The following is a 16,258-nucleotide window of genomic DNA, read 5'->3' on the forward strand; positions in this document are numbered from 1 at the left end:
GTTTCCACAATATTCAAATTATTTCTTTCTGGCTACTTGCAGTATTTTCTCCTTGATCTGGGAGCTCTGGAATTTGGCGACAATATTCCTAGGAGATTTCTTTTTGGGATCTATTTGAGGAGGCGATCGGTGGATTCTTTCAATTTCTATTTTGCCCTGTGGCTCTAGAATATCAGGGCAGTTCTCCTTGATAATTTCTTGAAAGATGATATCTAGGCTCTTTTTTTGATCATGGCTTTCAGGTAGTCCAATAATTTTTAAATTATCTCTCCTGGATCTACTTCCTAGGTCAGTGGTTTGCCCAATGAGATATTTCATATTGTCTTCTACTTTTTCATTCCTTTGGTTCTGTTTTATATTATCTTGATTTTTCATAAAGTCACTAGCTTCCACTTGCTCCAGTCTCATTTTTAAGGTAGTATTTTCTTCAGTGGTCTTTTGGGCCTCCTTTTCCATTTGGCTGATTCTGCCTTTCAAGGCATTCTTCTCCTCATTGGCTTTTTGGAGCTCTTTTGCCATTTGAGTTAGTCTGTTTTTTAAGGTGTTGTTTTCTTCAGTGTATTTTTCAGTATTTTTTTGGGTCTCCTTTAGCAAGTCATTGACTTGTTTTTCATGGTTTTCTTGCATCCTTCTCATTTCTCTTCCCAATTTTTCCTCTACTTCTCTAACTTGCTTTTCCAGATCCTTTCTGAGCTCTTCCATGGCCTGAGACCAGTTCATGTTTTTCTTGGAGGCTTCTGTTGTAGGCTCTTTGACTTTGTTGACTTCTGTAGGCTGTATGTTTTGGTCTTCTTTGTCACCAAAGAAAGATTAAAAAGTCTACGGCCCTCCGGAGAGAGAGCGGATTCGGAGGCCCCGGCTAGTCAGTGTCAGGGTCACGGTCAGTGTCAGTGGCTATGCCGGCCGCAGCCCGCCCCCTCCGACGTCACCGCGGCCCAGCAGCGGCCGCTGCAGCAGCAGCCCAGGCAGAGGCTGCCGGGGCGACCCCCGCGGTCCCCCGCAGTCCCCAGCGGCCCCGGGCCCGCTCCGGCCAGGCCCCCATAGGCTTGCCGCCAAACCCGCAGACCCCGGGCCATTGCGCATCCGAGGAGAACCTGCAGGGCTCTTGGGTGGAGCTGCACTTCAGCAGTAACGGCAATGGCCACAGTGTTGTGCCAGCCTCAATCTCAGCCTATAATGGCGACATGGAAAAGATTCTTCTGGACGCGCAGCATGAGTCTGGATGGAGCAGCTCCAAGAGTTCTCATTGTGACAGCCTGCCTCGTTCACAGACACCCCAAGACATTAACAGAACTTCTGAAATGGATACTCACAGCATTGGAGAAAAGAACAGCTCCCAGTCTGAAGAAGATTATATGGAAAGAAGGAAAGAAGTGGAGAGCATCCTGAAGAAGAATTCAGACTGGATCTGGGACTGGTCCAGCAGGCCTGAAAACATCCCCCCAAAGGAGTTTCTTTTTAAGCATCCAAAGCGCTCAGCCACTCTCAGCATGAGAAACACTAGTGTCATGAAGAAGGGAGGCATCTTCTCGGCAGAGTTTCTGAAGGTTTTCCTCCCGTCCCTGCTGCTCTCACTTCCTTGCCATTGGGTTGGGGATCTACATTGGAAGACGCCTCACCACTTCCACCAGCACCTTCTAAGGCAGTGGGCCCAGGAGTCTCGCCAAGCAGCAGGCTACTGTCTGAGCATGCAGAATGGTTACTGGAGGAAGTCCGTCCATTCACCCGTGATGGCTCCTGTGACTTGTTTTCATTTGTTGTGTAAATGTCGTGTTCCTAGTTCAGTAGAATGGGAGGGTAGATACCCGTATTCACACCTGGGCACCAGCCTAGGGAGCTGGTCAGACTGATTTACCTCTCCTCTTTGTAGCTCTTTGATGACCACCATTCCTATCCCAATCCTGAGGCTTTCTGGACTTGGATGAAATCCCCAAACTTCCAGGTTCCCCTAAACATTGCTACTCCTTTGAACAAGTGAATCATGTCGTTACTAAAAAGCATTATGTTTAGGGGCTTGTTACATATGGTCCCAGAAAACCCCCTGTGCCCATTTGCCCTGGCTGGAGCAGCCACTTGTTGAACTCCCCTCTGTTTTGCTGGGTGGTCTTTCTGGGCAAATGAGAAAAGAGAATGGAAACTCTCATTGTGGCTGACTCAGCTTGAGCCAGTCCATCCATCACTGACATTTGATGTCTCCTTTGGCCTCCTCCCTTTGCCCCAGAACTTGATTGGTTTCCTGTGTAGGGCCTGATGTGGCCTGTAGCAGTACCAGACGACTGCCCCTGCTAGGCCTGCTTACTTCCCCATGCTCTCTGCTAGGCCCATGCTCTATGCTCCTTTACCCTGCTCTTTATCTAGTTCAGCAACTGAAACCAGAATGGGAATAATTCTTTGTTTGCCAAATCCTCTGAGATGGCCTGTGTTTAGGTCCAGTTCACCAGAGTCTTGTGAGCCCATGAGAGGTTCACATCTTCTCTGTTTTCCTTGAGGCAAATATTTTCTGAAAAGAGGCCATGTCTTTGCTGTGCTGCACACACTCAACATTTGTTTATATTTGGCTCTGACATTCCTCCCTACCCCCCACCCCCACCCCTTCATCTGGACTAAATAAATGCAGCCTTCTAATTTGAAAAGGAAAATCTCTCCTTATCTGCCATCAGCCCCTTCTTCACGTGGAGAAACATGGCCCACGTTGGTTATCATCCTTCTCAGTGTATCCACGTTGGCTCCCCTTCTTTGGCCATGCCATGAGCAAGCACCCTCTGAGGCAGGTAGCACAGTCCCCACAGAGTTTGCCTCAGAGACTCAGCCCTATTTGCTAAGATAAGGAAGAGAGGTTCCATTCTGTGGCTAGACCTGTCCTTAGCCACCCTGCCGATCATTAAGCTAAGTTAACAGTAATTGCCATGTGCCCAAGCACCTTAAAAAAATGAAGGATCTTTTGTTTTTATATCCCCTTTACTACTGAGCAATTCCCTTTCCTGCCCAGCAAACCATTTCTTGTAACATAATAAAAGCATTTCAGCCAAATTAACACAAAAAAAAAAGATTAAAAAGTCTGAGACTGAATCTGGGTGTGTTTTCGCTGCCTGGCCATATTCTGAACCAACTAACTTGACCCTTGAGTTTTTCAGTGGGGTATGACTGCTTGTAGACTAAAGAGTTCTATGTTCCACGCTTGGGGGGGATGCACCAGCTCTGCCACACCAGCACTCCTCCTTTCCCAAGTACCCCCAACCTGGACTGGGCTTAGATCTTCAGCAGGCTCTTCACTCCCACTCTGATCTGCCACTTAATTCCTCCCACCAGGTGGGCCTGGGGCTGGAAGCAACTGCAGCTGTAGTTCTGTAGCTGCCCCACCTCCGCTGCCCCTGGGGTAGTGGCCTAGCCGCGAACTCCTTCCGCTTCTGCAGCTTTTCCCACTAACCTTCTCTGTTATCTTTGGTGTTTATGGGTTGAGAAGTCTGGTAACTGCTGCAGCGCACTGATTCAGGGCGCTAGGGCACGCTCCACCCGGCTCCTGGTCTGGTTGGTTGTGCCGCCCACGCTGGGCTCTGCTCTGCTCAACTCCGTGTGGGATAGACCTCCCCCAGAGACCATCCAGGCTGTCCTGGTCTGGAGCCCTGCTTCCCTCTGCTCTTTTGTGGGTTCTGCCTCTGCTTGTAATTTCTGTTCATATTTGCTCTGAAGTTCAGGGTGCTGACTTTTTCCCCTGAACTAAGTGAATGATATATGTATGTTTAATTAAAGTGAGATTGTTAACCCCTTAAAATTGGTTTTCTTGGAAAAGCAGATCAAAGAACATGTGCTAGCAGCCTTCCTGTGTGCTCTTGTTGGTCTTTCATCTCCACAGCAGCTGGTAGCAACATCGTTGTTACAATTTCTGGTTAATGTATCCATTTTGACCTTATCTTGGTAAATGATATGACATATTGGTCTATGCCCAATTTCTGCCAGATTGCTTTCCAGCTTTCCCAACAATTTTTTTAAGTTAAATAATGAATTATCTCTAAAACCTATGTCTTTACACTTGTCAAACACTAGGTTACTATATTCATTTGCTGCTATAGATTTTATGTCTACTCTGTTCCATTGATCTACCTTTCTTAGCCAGTACCAGATTGTTTTGATAATTACTGTCTTATAATATAGTTTAAGATCTGATACTGCTAAACTGCTTTCCTTTACATTATTTTCCCATTAGTACCTTTGATATTCTTGACCTTTTGTTCTTCCAAATGAATTTTGTTATTGTTTTTTCTAGCTCAGTAAAATATGGTTTTGTTAATATTTAAATCCCATTTAAGGGATGACATTGAATATATTCATTAATTTGGGTAAAATTGTCATTTTTATTATATTGACCCTGCCTATTTTATGTACTTTTTTTTTAGACTTAGATTACTTTGTTTCCAATTAATTTTTAATCCATCTTTCCATGGTCCTTTATTGAATGTAATTTTTATTGCCTTATGAACAGAAAAGGATGCAGTTAATATTTCTCCTTTTCTGCCTTTGGTTGTGAGTTTTTTAATGCCATAATGCATGGTCATATTTTTTGTAGGTGCCATGTACCCCTGAAAAACAGGTATAGTCCTTTCTATACTCATTCAGTTTTCTCCAGAGGTCTATCATATCTAACTTTTCTAAAATTCTTCACCTTCTTAACAACTTTCTGGTTTATTTTTTGGTTAGATTTATCCAGCTCTGAGAGGAGAAAGTTGAAGTCTCCCATTAGTAGAGTTTTATTGTCTATTTCCTCTTGTTTACATGGAGTATATGTCTGTCTGTGTATGTATGTATGTGTGTGTGTATGTATGTACATATGAATGTATATCTAGTTTGTTGTATAGACTAGCATTTTCTTAATTTAAAAAGCCAGGTGACATTTTTTTTCTGAAATTTTTTCTTTCTGAAATAAATGCAATTAAAGCAGTCATAGATTAAGTTTTTTGATTCCTCCTCAGTGCTGTTTTACTTAGGTCTTTAGTTTTTGCTATAAAAAAGAGTCTGTGGTCCTGATCTCAGGTATTAGTTTTCAAGTAACAGTTGCTGGTTGAAAAAGGAAATGTACTCATATTACTCTTTTAACTTTGTCATTTTTTCATTTAACAAACATTTGTTAAGTTCCTACTACTTGTATTAAGTACTGGGAGAGAGAAAAAAAAATAAGTTCCGTGTTTCTTGTTTTCTTTTAAATGTATTTTAATTACTGTATTTTAAAATCCATAAAATTTTGGTAATTTATTTAGAATATAAATTCTTTGAGGGCAAGGGGTGTTTGATGTTTGCATTTTGTGTCCTAAGCCTTTAACACAGTGTATTGCCCATAGTAGATATCTAACAAATATTCATTGAATTGAATCTATAATACTACTAATTCACTGAAAAAATCAGTTTATACTTCTGGGGATGGAGCCAAGATGGCGACTGAAAAGCAGGGACTTGCATGAGCTCCCCGCCAGGTCCCTCCAAAAAACTATAAAAAATGGCTCTGAAAAAATTCTAGAACTGCAGAACCCACAAATTAGCAGAGGGAAGCAGGGATTTAGCCCAGGACAGCCTGGATGGTTGCTGGATGAGGTCTATTGCGCATGGAGCAGAGGGGAGTGGAGCTCAGCGTGGGTGGCGGCAGGACCAACCAGACCAGCAGCAGGCTGGAACAGACCCTAGCGCCCTGAATCAGTGAACTGTGGCAGTTACCAGATTTCTTAATGCACAAACACCAAAGACAACAGAGAAGGTTAGTGGGAAAAGCTGCGGGGGACAGAGTTTGTGGTTCGGCCACTACCCCGGGGGCAGCGGGGGAGGTGCAACTACAGAACTACAACTGCAATTACTTCCGGCCCCAGGCCCACGATGGGAGGAATTAAGTGGCAGATCAGAGCAGGAGTGAAGAGCCTGCTGAAGATTTGCATCAGGTCTGGGTTGCTGGTTCTTGAGGAAGGAGGAGTGCTGGTGTGGCAGAGTTGGCTGTATAGAAATAGCTCTGAAATCAACAGCGCATCCCCTCAAGCTTGGAACAAAGTACTCTTTGCTCTACAAGCAGTCATACCCCGATGAAAAACTCAAGGGTCAAGTAAGTTGTCTGGGAATATGGCCAGCCAGCAAAAATGCACTCAGATTCAGTCTCACTCTTTGGAAACTTTCTTTGGTGACAAAGAAGACCAAAACATACAGCCTAAAGAAGTCAACAAAGTCAAAGAGCCTACACCAAAAGCCTCCAAGAAAAACATGAACTGGTCTCAGGCCACGGAAGAGCTCAAAAAGGATTCGGAAAAGCAAGTTAGAGAAGTAGAGGAAAAATTGGGAAGAGAAATGAGAAGGATGCGAGAAAACCATGAAAAACAAGTCAATGACTTGCTAAAGGAGACCCAAAAAAATACTGAAAAAAATATTGAAGAAAATAACACCTTAAAAAATAGACTAACTCAAATGGCAAAAGAGCTCCAAAAAGCCAATGAGGACAAGAATGCCTTGAAAGGCTGAATTAGCCAAATGGAAAAGGAGGTCCAAAAGACCACTCAAGAAAATACTACCTTAAAAATGAGACTGGAGCAAGTGGAAGCTAGTGACTTTATGAGAAATCAAGATAATATAAAACAGAACCAAAGGAATGAAAAGGTAGAAGACAATGTGAAATATCTCATTCGAAAAACCACTGACCTAGGAAATAGATCCAGGAGAGATAATTTAAAAATTATTGGACTACCTGAAAGCCATGATCAAAAAAAAAGAGCCTAGATATCATCTTTCAAGAAATTATCAAGGAGAACTGCCATGATATTCTAGAGCCAGAGGGTAAAATAGAAATGGAAAGAATCTACCAATCACCTCCTCAAATAGATCCCAAAAAGAAGACTCCTAGGAACATTGTCACCAAATTCCAGAGTTCCCAGGTGAAGGAGAAAATACTGCAAGCAGCCAGAAAGAAATAATTTGAGTATTGTGGAAAAACAATCAGGATAACACAGGATCTGGCAGCTTCCACATTAAGGGACCGAAGGGCTTGGAATAAAATATTCCGGGTGTCAACGGAGCTAGGATGAAAACCAAGAATCACCTACCCAGCAAAACTGAGTATTATGCTCCAAGGCAAAATATGGATTTTCAATAAAATAGAGGACTTTCAAGCCTTCTCAGTGAAAAGACCACAGCTGAATAGAAAATTTGACTTTCAAACACAAGAATCAAGAGAAGCATGAAAAGGTAAACAAGAAAGAGAAAACATAAGGGACTTACTAAAGTTGAACTGTTTTGTTTACATTCCTACATGGAAAGATGATCTGTATGATTCATGAGACCTCAATATCATAGTAGCTGAAAGGAATATGCATATATATATATATATATATATATATATATATATATATATATATATATATATATATATATATATATACGTATGTGTGTATCTATGTATGTGTATATGTCGGTGTGTATATATATGTGTATATATGTGTGTATACACACACACACACACACACGGCACAGGGTGAGTTGAATATGAAGGTATGATATCTAAAAAAATAAAATCAAATTAAGGGATAAGAGAGGAATATATTGAGAGAGGGAGAAAGGGAGAGATAGAATGGGGTAAATTATCTCCCATAAAAGTGGCAAGAAAAAGCGGTTCTCTAGGAAGGGAAGAGGGGGCAGGTGAGGAGGAATGGGTGAATCTTGCTCTCATCAGATTTGACCTGAAGAGGGAATAACATACACACTCAATTGGGTGTCTTACCCCACAGGAAAGAAGGAGGAAGGAGATAAAAAAGAGGGGGATGATAGAAGGGAGGGCAGATGGGGGAGGAGGTAATCAAAAACAAACACTTTTGAAAAGGGACAGGGTCAAGGGAGAAAATTCAATAAAGGGGGATAGGTTAGGAAGGAGCAAAACATAGTCAATCTTTCACAACATGAGTATAGTGGAAGGGTTTTACATAATGATACACATGTGGGCTATGTTGAATTGCTTGCCTTCTTAGGGAGGGTGGGCGGGGAGGGAAGAGGAGAGAGAATTTGGAACTCCAAGTTTTAAAAACAGACGTTCAAAAACAACAACAAAGAAAAAAGTGTTTGTATGCAACTAGGGAATAAGATACACAGGAAATGGGGGATAGAAATTTATCTTGCCCTACAAGAGAAGAAGGGAAAGGGGGATGGGAGAGGAGTGGGGTGACAAATGGGAGGGCTGACTGGGGAATGGCGCAACCACAATATATGCCATCTTGGAGTGGGGGGAGTGTAGAAATGGGAAGAAAATTTGTAATTCAAACTCTTGTGAAAATCAATGCTGAAAACTAAACTAAATATATTAAATAAATTAAATAAAAAAATAAATGAGAAAAAAAAATCAGTTTAACCGAGAAATTAGTAACCAATAGTAGAAGGTCAAACATTATTGGGAATCATGTGAAATTTTTAGGGTTATTTTGGATTTTATATATAGGCTACATATTATTATCATCTGAACATGCCTTTTTTTTTGGATGGCATCTTGGACAGTGCTGTTTTTTGCCACATTTCCCCCACCCAAACACAGCTCAGACTTTTTGTGGTTGGCTAGCATTCTCTAGCATCAAGGGTTCTAGAGTTGGAGGAGACCTTAGAGGTGAGGTTGTTCACAGTTAATAAAGATATCAAGACTCCTAGATGGGAGTTGAGTTGCCAAAAGCCACGCAAAGTTCTAAGTCTGAGAACATGAGTTTCATGCAGCTCTTCTGGCTCCAGGTTGAGGAGTCTTTTCTGTCATACTCTATGTAATTGCAGTGCAAGTCATGTCTTATCTGGAATAATGTAGTAGTACCAGAAGGAGGTAACAAGTGAGCCAAGAAGATTTGCTTGATTGGTATGGGGAGAGGGATAGATTTGGAAATGAAGGTGATATAAAAACAAAAAACTAACAATAAAAAATCTTAAACTCACAAAGGAAACTAAATGAAAGGTTTTGGCATATAAGGAAGAAAGGTTTGCACGCTCTGGCTTGCAAGGAATTCTTAGATCCTAGAATTTCAAAGTCTATTACTTAGATAAGCTCTGAGATCATACTAAATTAGGATTTGGCAGTGTTTGTTAAATATATTTGAGTAGTGTTGTGTTATAGAAGAAGAATTTTAATAGTTGCATACATGTGTCTACATGACATTCTCAAGTAGAATCTTTCCCTTTCAGTATTAATTGTAAATGAACATTTTCATGCCTTTTTTGTTTTCATATAAGTTTATATTAAACCTAAATCCTAAAATATAGTACATATATCTCTTATTGAGTCTTTTAAAATTATACATCCTAAAATAAAAGTATGGTAAAATCTGGTCTACCTTACATCCAGTCTTTCTGGAATCCTTAGAGGCTGCTGGGGAGTGCCATACTACACAAAAGTGCTAGGCCTGGAGTCAGGAAGACTTGAGTTCAAATATGGTCTCAGAGACTTAGGTGTGTGACCCAAGGCAAGTCACTTGACTTTTCTTTGCCTTAGTTTCCTCAACTATAAAATGGGAATAATAATAGCACCTACTATCCAGGGTTGTTGTGAAAATCAAATGAAATATTTGTCAAAGATTGCTCAGCATATTGCCTGGCACATGGTGGTGCTATATAGATGCTTATTCCCTTTGCTAGGTGAGACTTGAATCCTCAAGGATATGGAAGAACTAAAGTAGAGCCAATATATGTAACAATAAAACAGTCTCTGAATAGTAAGCAACAGTAAAACATCCAAGAAGGGTGGAAAGACCCAAGGTTTATACATAATTCTTATACATTGGTGAAATATTTTATTTTTATTTTATTTAAATTTCTTTTTGCATTTTGAACTTAAATACAAAAAGACAGAAAAAGCATTTCCGTATGCATAGCACCACACAAAAAGAGGATTCAATATGAAACATAAATCTCCATTTCACATTGTTTACTTTTTTTTGAAAAACTATGTGATAAATGCTACATATTATTTTCAAAGCTCCCCTGCTTTTATGTGCTTCCTTCTGAGTTTTCTTTTGTTTTCTGCTGTGTACTTTTTTAAAAAAATTTTTTCTCCCTCCTTTCCCACTCCATACTAGGGAAGGCTATCATTTGACACAGATCTGTGTGTATATATGTGTGTGTGTGTGTGTGTGTATACACACATATACACATATATATGTATATAAAATATGTGTGTGTTTGTGTGTGTATATAAAACCATACTGTACATACTCCTATTTATCAGTTCTTTCTCTGCAGATGGAGATCATCTTACTTCAAAGGTCCTTTGTTTTGAGTATTTACATCACTCAAAATAACTTAGCCACTCACAGTTGTTCTTTAAACAGTATTGCTGTTACTGTATACAATATTTTCTTGGTTCTGCTCATTTCATTCTTCACTACTTCATATTTTTCTAAAAAATCAATCATCTCATCATTTCTTATACCACAGTAATATTCCATCACAATTATATACCACAACCTGTTTAGCTACTCCCCAAATTGATGGGCATCCCCTGAGTTTCCAGTTCTTTGCCATCACAAAAAGAGCTGCTTTAAATACTTTATAATATATAGGTACTTTCCCTGATGACCTTGGGAAACAGACCTCATAGTGGCTTTGCTGGGTCAAAGGGTATACACAGTTACAATTACCTGATGATTTAGCCTGTGGTTTTGGGTGATCTTCAGAATGTGAAATATTTTTAATGTAGAGATTTCTTTAAAAAGCAAAGCCTGAATTAGACCTTTGAATCTCCTTAAAATGTTAGAAATGTAGTTTAAAATACTTTTTCCTAGAATTCTAGGCAAAATAATGAAATAATAAAAGAACACCTACAGAAAATTATGGCCTGGTATCATTTAAGAAGTCTCATATTCATATGGTGATAAAAAATTGGTGGTTTTTGTAAATTCCCTAAAATATTCTATGCAAGATTTAATTTTTACAAAGTTGTCATTGATACATATTATTTTCTTACATCAGTTACATCCCATCAAACAACACCCCCATAGTGCTTCCCATAAAAAAAATCAAGCAAAACTGCCCAATTGTTGTGGATAGTACACATTCCATTATGATTTTGTCGTTTATCATTTGTTAACAGTAGTTTATTATTTGTTAACAGCAAGGAAGTATGCCTAGCGCAAATCATTGAAGTGGCAAGGGGACATTCTTACTGTATTTTTTATCCACTAAATTAATGTAAGAAAAATAGAAGAAAAAGTGGGAGCCGAAAGGTGATCCCTTGTGTTAGTGATGCAGAAATGTTTTGGTTATGACTGGAAAGTTACAGAATACTGATAATGACAGTGAAGCTTAAGATATTTTTCTGGAGAATGAGAAAATCACTTGCAAGGTGGCTTTGGCTTTTAAATAAGTAAAATTTCAAAATTACTGGTGGTCATATAGCTGTGCTGCTTTCATTGCACTGTATTGAAAAAGAAGCAAATGACCATAACTGGACATCAGAAACATTTTAGCTAATACTAATTATAGTTAGCATTTCAATAGTGCCTACTATGTTTCACTCACTGTCCTAAGTGCCTTGCAACTTAGAAATAGGCCCAGCATTATCCACCATGCCTCTTAGCTTTCCATTTTCAAATACACAAGGTCTAAGGAAACTCCTGGGGTTAACTATTGATTCACCCTTTTTCTTATAACATTACATCTTTAATATTATAATAATAATAACTAGCATTTACATAGTGCTTTAAAGTTTACAAACCTTAAAAAATCTCATTTGATTCTCACACAATCCTGAGAAATAAGTGCTGTCATTATCCCTATTTTATGGTTAAGGAAATGGAAACAGGTTAAGTGACTTGTTCAAGGTCACACTTACTGAAGGTCACACAACCATTAAGTGTCTGCGGTAGAATTTGAACTCCAGGTGTAGCACTTTATTCACTGTATAGTTTAGTTGCTTCTCCTTGAGTCATTGTATGGCATGGCTAATTTAGACCACATAAATATTTATAGAACTTATTAATTTACTTTGTGTTTTGCATTATTTTTTTCTTTAGTCCTAACCAAACTACCCTTTAACAGTCCATCCCTGGATTGAATATCTATAGGATTAAATAGCTGTAGTTTATCTCACATGGTACCAACTCAAATCAGCACTTCAAGGGGCTGACTTGCCTTTTTTATTATTATGCTGCTTGTAGTAATATCACATTACTAATATCGTAAGATCATTTAAGCAGATATGGGTTGAATGAATTATTGAGCTAAAAAGCTGTATATTCCATCAATTTGCAATAAAACATGTATACATACATATGTATTTCAAAATACATTTTGTTGATATCTTTTGTTTTTATACCACCTACATTTCACCATAACAGATTTCTTTTATTACAAAGAATAAATTCAAATTCATAGTCTCCAACCTTTGCAAAGAGGAGAGGAAGATATTCTTCATGTTTCTTATCTGGTACAATTATAATTTCACAACAGTTTCAAATGTTTTGCTCTCGTTGTTACTTCCATTTGTATTGTAATCATTAAATCTGTTTTCTGGTCTACTCACTTCATTTTGAATCAATTTATATGAATCTTATATGATTCTTTATATGGTTTTTCTGCATTCATCTTTTTTTTAATAGCACAGTAATATCAATGGGCATCTTTGCTACTATAAAAAATTTGGTATATACAGGCTCTTTATCCTAATTAATGATCTTGTTTTGGTAATTTTTAAAATTTTAAACTTAAATACAAAATAGGAAAAGAAAAAAGAAACAAACTTAAGTACAAAATAAGAAAACAAAGCATTGCCATATGTACAGTAGAACATGAGAGGATTCACAATATAAAGCAATAAATTTCCCTTTCAAGAAGGCCTATATAATAAATATTACACATTGTGTTCAGAGCTGTTCATCTTTTCTTTACTTCCTTGTAGGTTTTATTTTGTTCTCTGTTGTGCACTTTTTATTTTGTTCTCTCCCCTTTTTCTCCCCTCCTCCCCAAGAAGGCTACAATTAAGCACAGATATACACGTGTGAGAGCATACACACGTATGTTTGTATATATACATACACAGACATACATATATACACATATACACAAACATAGATATACATACACTTAAGTGCACATGCATATACATAGATATCTATAATCATACACATATGCATTCATATATATCTATGTGAGACCATACAATACTTGTTTGTGCTTTTTCTCTGAAGGTGGATAACATCTTCTTTCATAAGTCCAAGTCTTTCCATATTTTAAAAATCCTTCAACTTATTATTTTCTACACCACAGCAATATTCCAACCTTACACTGTCTAGTTATTTTAGTCTAAAACAGTATCGATTAATATGGCTGACATATAGTGTAGTTTCCCTATTTTTCTTTTGATTAAATCTATTTTAGCTTTAACTTTGAGATCACAATTACTACGTCTGCTTTTTTTCCCTAATAAATTCTACTCCTGTTTATTTCATGTTTGTGTGTATCTCTTATTTCCTATCCCTCCTGACTCTTCTACTTTACTTCTACCTACTACCTTCCCCTCCTATTGTTTAACCTACTGCCCCTTGAAGGATCCCTCCCAATGATCTTAGGGCATATGCCTAGAAGTAAAATTTTTGAGGTCTAGGAATTTGGTTATTTTAGTCACTTTCTTTGCATAATTTCAAACTGCTTTCCTAAGTGACTGGACAAATTCAGTGCACTACCAGTATTAATGTGCCTACCATGTTTTATTTCTCAATCATTAGTTGGTATTCATCTAAAATTTAGAATGGGCTCTCTTTAAGCCCAAGAATTGTTTCTGCCTTTTTTAAAAAAAAAAATCTCTAGCATTTAGCACAGTACATGGCACATAGTAAGACCTTAATAAAAGCTTATTTATTGTTGATTGATTCATTGACCATTCTTTTTTAAAAAATGCTAAGTTAGGGATGTCCTCCTACTAAAAATTCGCTTTTAGAGGGAGGTGTCAGAACTATTAGTGACTCAAAACATTGTACATCCATATGATAGCAGATCATCTAGTCCAAATTCCTCCCAATAGAGTAATCTTTGACATATAGTCATCCAGCTTCTATTTGAGTATATCTACTGATAGCTTGCTAATTTGAAAGGCAAGGAATTACATTGCTAGACAACCCTGGATGTTAGAAATTCTTCCATGTTTTGAACCCAAATCTTTATTATATTGCTGTTTTTGGCTAGAGGAACAAGTTAAGAATAGTAAATAGGAATTTGAAATGGAGCGGAACGGCCAGAATCACTATATACTGTCCAAATAGAGCAGGATCAAAATCAGGATGGTAATGAATTAGATGGTGAGTTAGACATGAGACACAGGATTCTCTGCAGTAGTTCTGCACCTTGGTAATCAACAAGACATCAAGCCTGAGAAATAATTTTTTATGTTAAGATTTGTAAGTATTTGTATATTTTTTGTCATCATGTGTTATTAGCTCTGCTGTCCAGCTTCCCATGAATTCTTTTGGGCTTCTGGTAACTCCCAACCTCATTGTTCTTTGGGACAAAGACCTCAGATACCTTTCCTTGAGACAAGAAAACTGGGGCTTCAGACTAAGACCTAGTGCTGTTTTTTGTTTTTTAAATTTCATTTTTCTTATCTTTTTTTTTGTTTTTTTTTTTTCATTCAAGCCAAATTCTTTTTTTTAAGTTTTTTTTATTTTATTTAACATTTTCAGTTTTCAGCATTGATTTTCACAAGGGTTTGAATTACAAATTTTCTCCCCATTTCTACCCTCCCCGCCACTGCAAGATGGCATATATTCTGATTGCCCCATTCCCCAGTCAGCCCTTCCTTCTGTCACCACATGCCCCCTTATCCCCTTTTCCCTTACTTTCTTGTAGGGCAAGATAGATTTCTGTGCCCCATTGCCTGTATATCTTATTTCCTAGTTGCATGCAAAAACTTTTTTTTTGAACATCTGTTTTTAAAACTTTGAGTTCCAAATTCTCTCCCCTCTTCCCTCCCTACCCACCCTCCCTAAGAAGGCAAACAATTCAACATAGGCCACATGTGTATCATTATGTAAAGCCCTTCCACAATACTCATGGTATGAAAGACTAACTATATTTTGCTCCTTCCTTATCCTATCCCCCTTTATTGAATTTTCTCCCTTGACCCTGTCCCTTTTTGAAAGTCTTTGCTTTTGATTACTTCCTCCCCCATCTGCCCTCCATTCTATCATCCCCCTCTTTTTTATCTCCTTCCTCCTTCTTTCCTGTGGGGTAATATACCCAATTGAGTATGTATGTTATTCCCTCTTCAGGTCAAATCTGATGAGAGCAAGATTCACCCATTCCCCCTCACCTGCCCCCTCTTCCCTTCCTACAGAGCTGCTTTTTCTTGCTGCTTTTATGTGAGATAATTTACCCCATTCTATCTCTCCCTTTCTCCCTCTCTCAATATATTCCTCTCTCATCCCTTAATTTGATTTTATTTTTTTTAGATTTCATCCCTTCATATTCAACTCACCGTGTGCCCTCTGTCTCTCCATATATGTATATTCCCTTCATCTACCCTAATACTGAGGTCCCATGGATTATACACATCATCTTTCCATGTAGGAATGTAAACAAAACAGTTCAACTTTAGTAAGTCCCTTATGATTTCTCTTTCTTGTTTACCTTTTCATGCTTCTCTTGATTCCTGTGTTTGAAAGTCAGATTTTCTATTCAGCTCTGGTCTTTTCACTGAGAAAGCTTGAAAGTCCTCCATTTTGTTGAAAGTCCATATTTTGCCTTGGAGCATGATACCCAGTTTTGCTGAGTAGGTGATTCTTGGTTTTAATCTTAGCTCCATTGACCTCTGGAATATCATATTCCAAGCCCTTTGATCCCTTAATGTAGAAGCTGCTAGATCTTGGGTTATTCTGATTGTGTTTCCACAATACTCAAATTGTTTCTTTCTGGCTGCTTGCAGTATTTCCTCCTTGATCTGGGAGCTCTGGAATTTGGCAACAATATTCCTAGGAGTTTTCTTTTGGGGATCTTTTTCAGGAAGCAATCGGTGGATTCTTTCAATTTCTATTTTGCCCTGTGGCTCTAGAATATTAGGGCAGTTCTCCTTGATAATTTCTTGAAAGATGATATCTAAGCTCTTTTTCTGATCATGGCTTTCAGGTAGTGCAATAATTTTTAAATTATCTCTCTTGGATCTATTTTCCAGGTCATTGGTTTCTCCAGTGAGATATTTCACATTGTCTTCCATTTTTTCATTCCTTTGGTTCTGTTTTATATTATCTTGATTTCTCCTAAAGTCACTAGCTTCCACTTGCTCCAA

General features: G+C 38.3%; 2 protein-coding genes across 4 annotated transcripts in view; both read left to right on the top strand.

Annotated features, from left to right (window-relative positions):
• The window catches only part of KANSL1L (KAT8 regulatory NSL complex subunit 1 like), a 159,459-nt gene that overhangs the window by 12,487 nt on the left and 130,714 nt on the right, over nt 1-16,258 (top strand). The window lies entirely within an intron of this gene.
• Nucleotides 897-2,016, top strand: LOC118845967 (BCL2/adenovirus E1B 19 kDa protein-interacting protein 3-like). The gene is given in 2 exon segments (XM_036754072.1): nt 897-1,567; nt 1,569-2,016. Coding segments are annotated over 2 exon segments (744 nt in total). The 3' UTR covers nt 1,642-2,016.

This window comes from Trichosurus vulpecula, chromosome 4 (assembly GCF_011100635.1).
Source record: "Trichosurus vulpecula isolate mTriVul1 chromosome 4, mTriVul1.pri, whole genome shotgun sequence".
NCBI lineage: Eukaryota > Metazoa > Chordata > Mammalia > Diprotodontia > Phalangeridae > Trichosurus > Trichosurus vulpecula.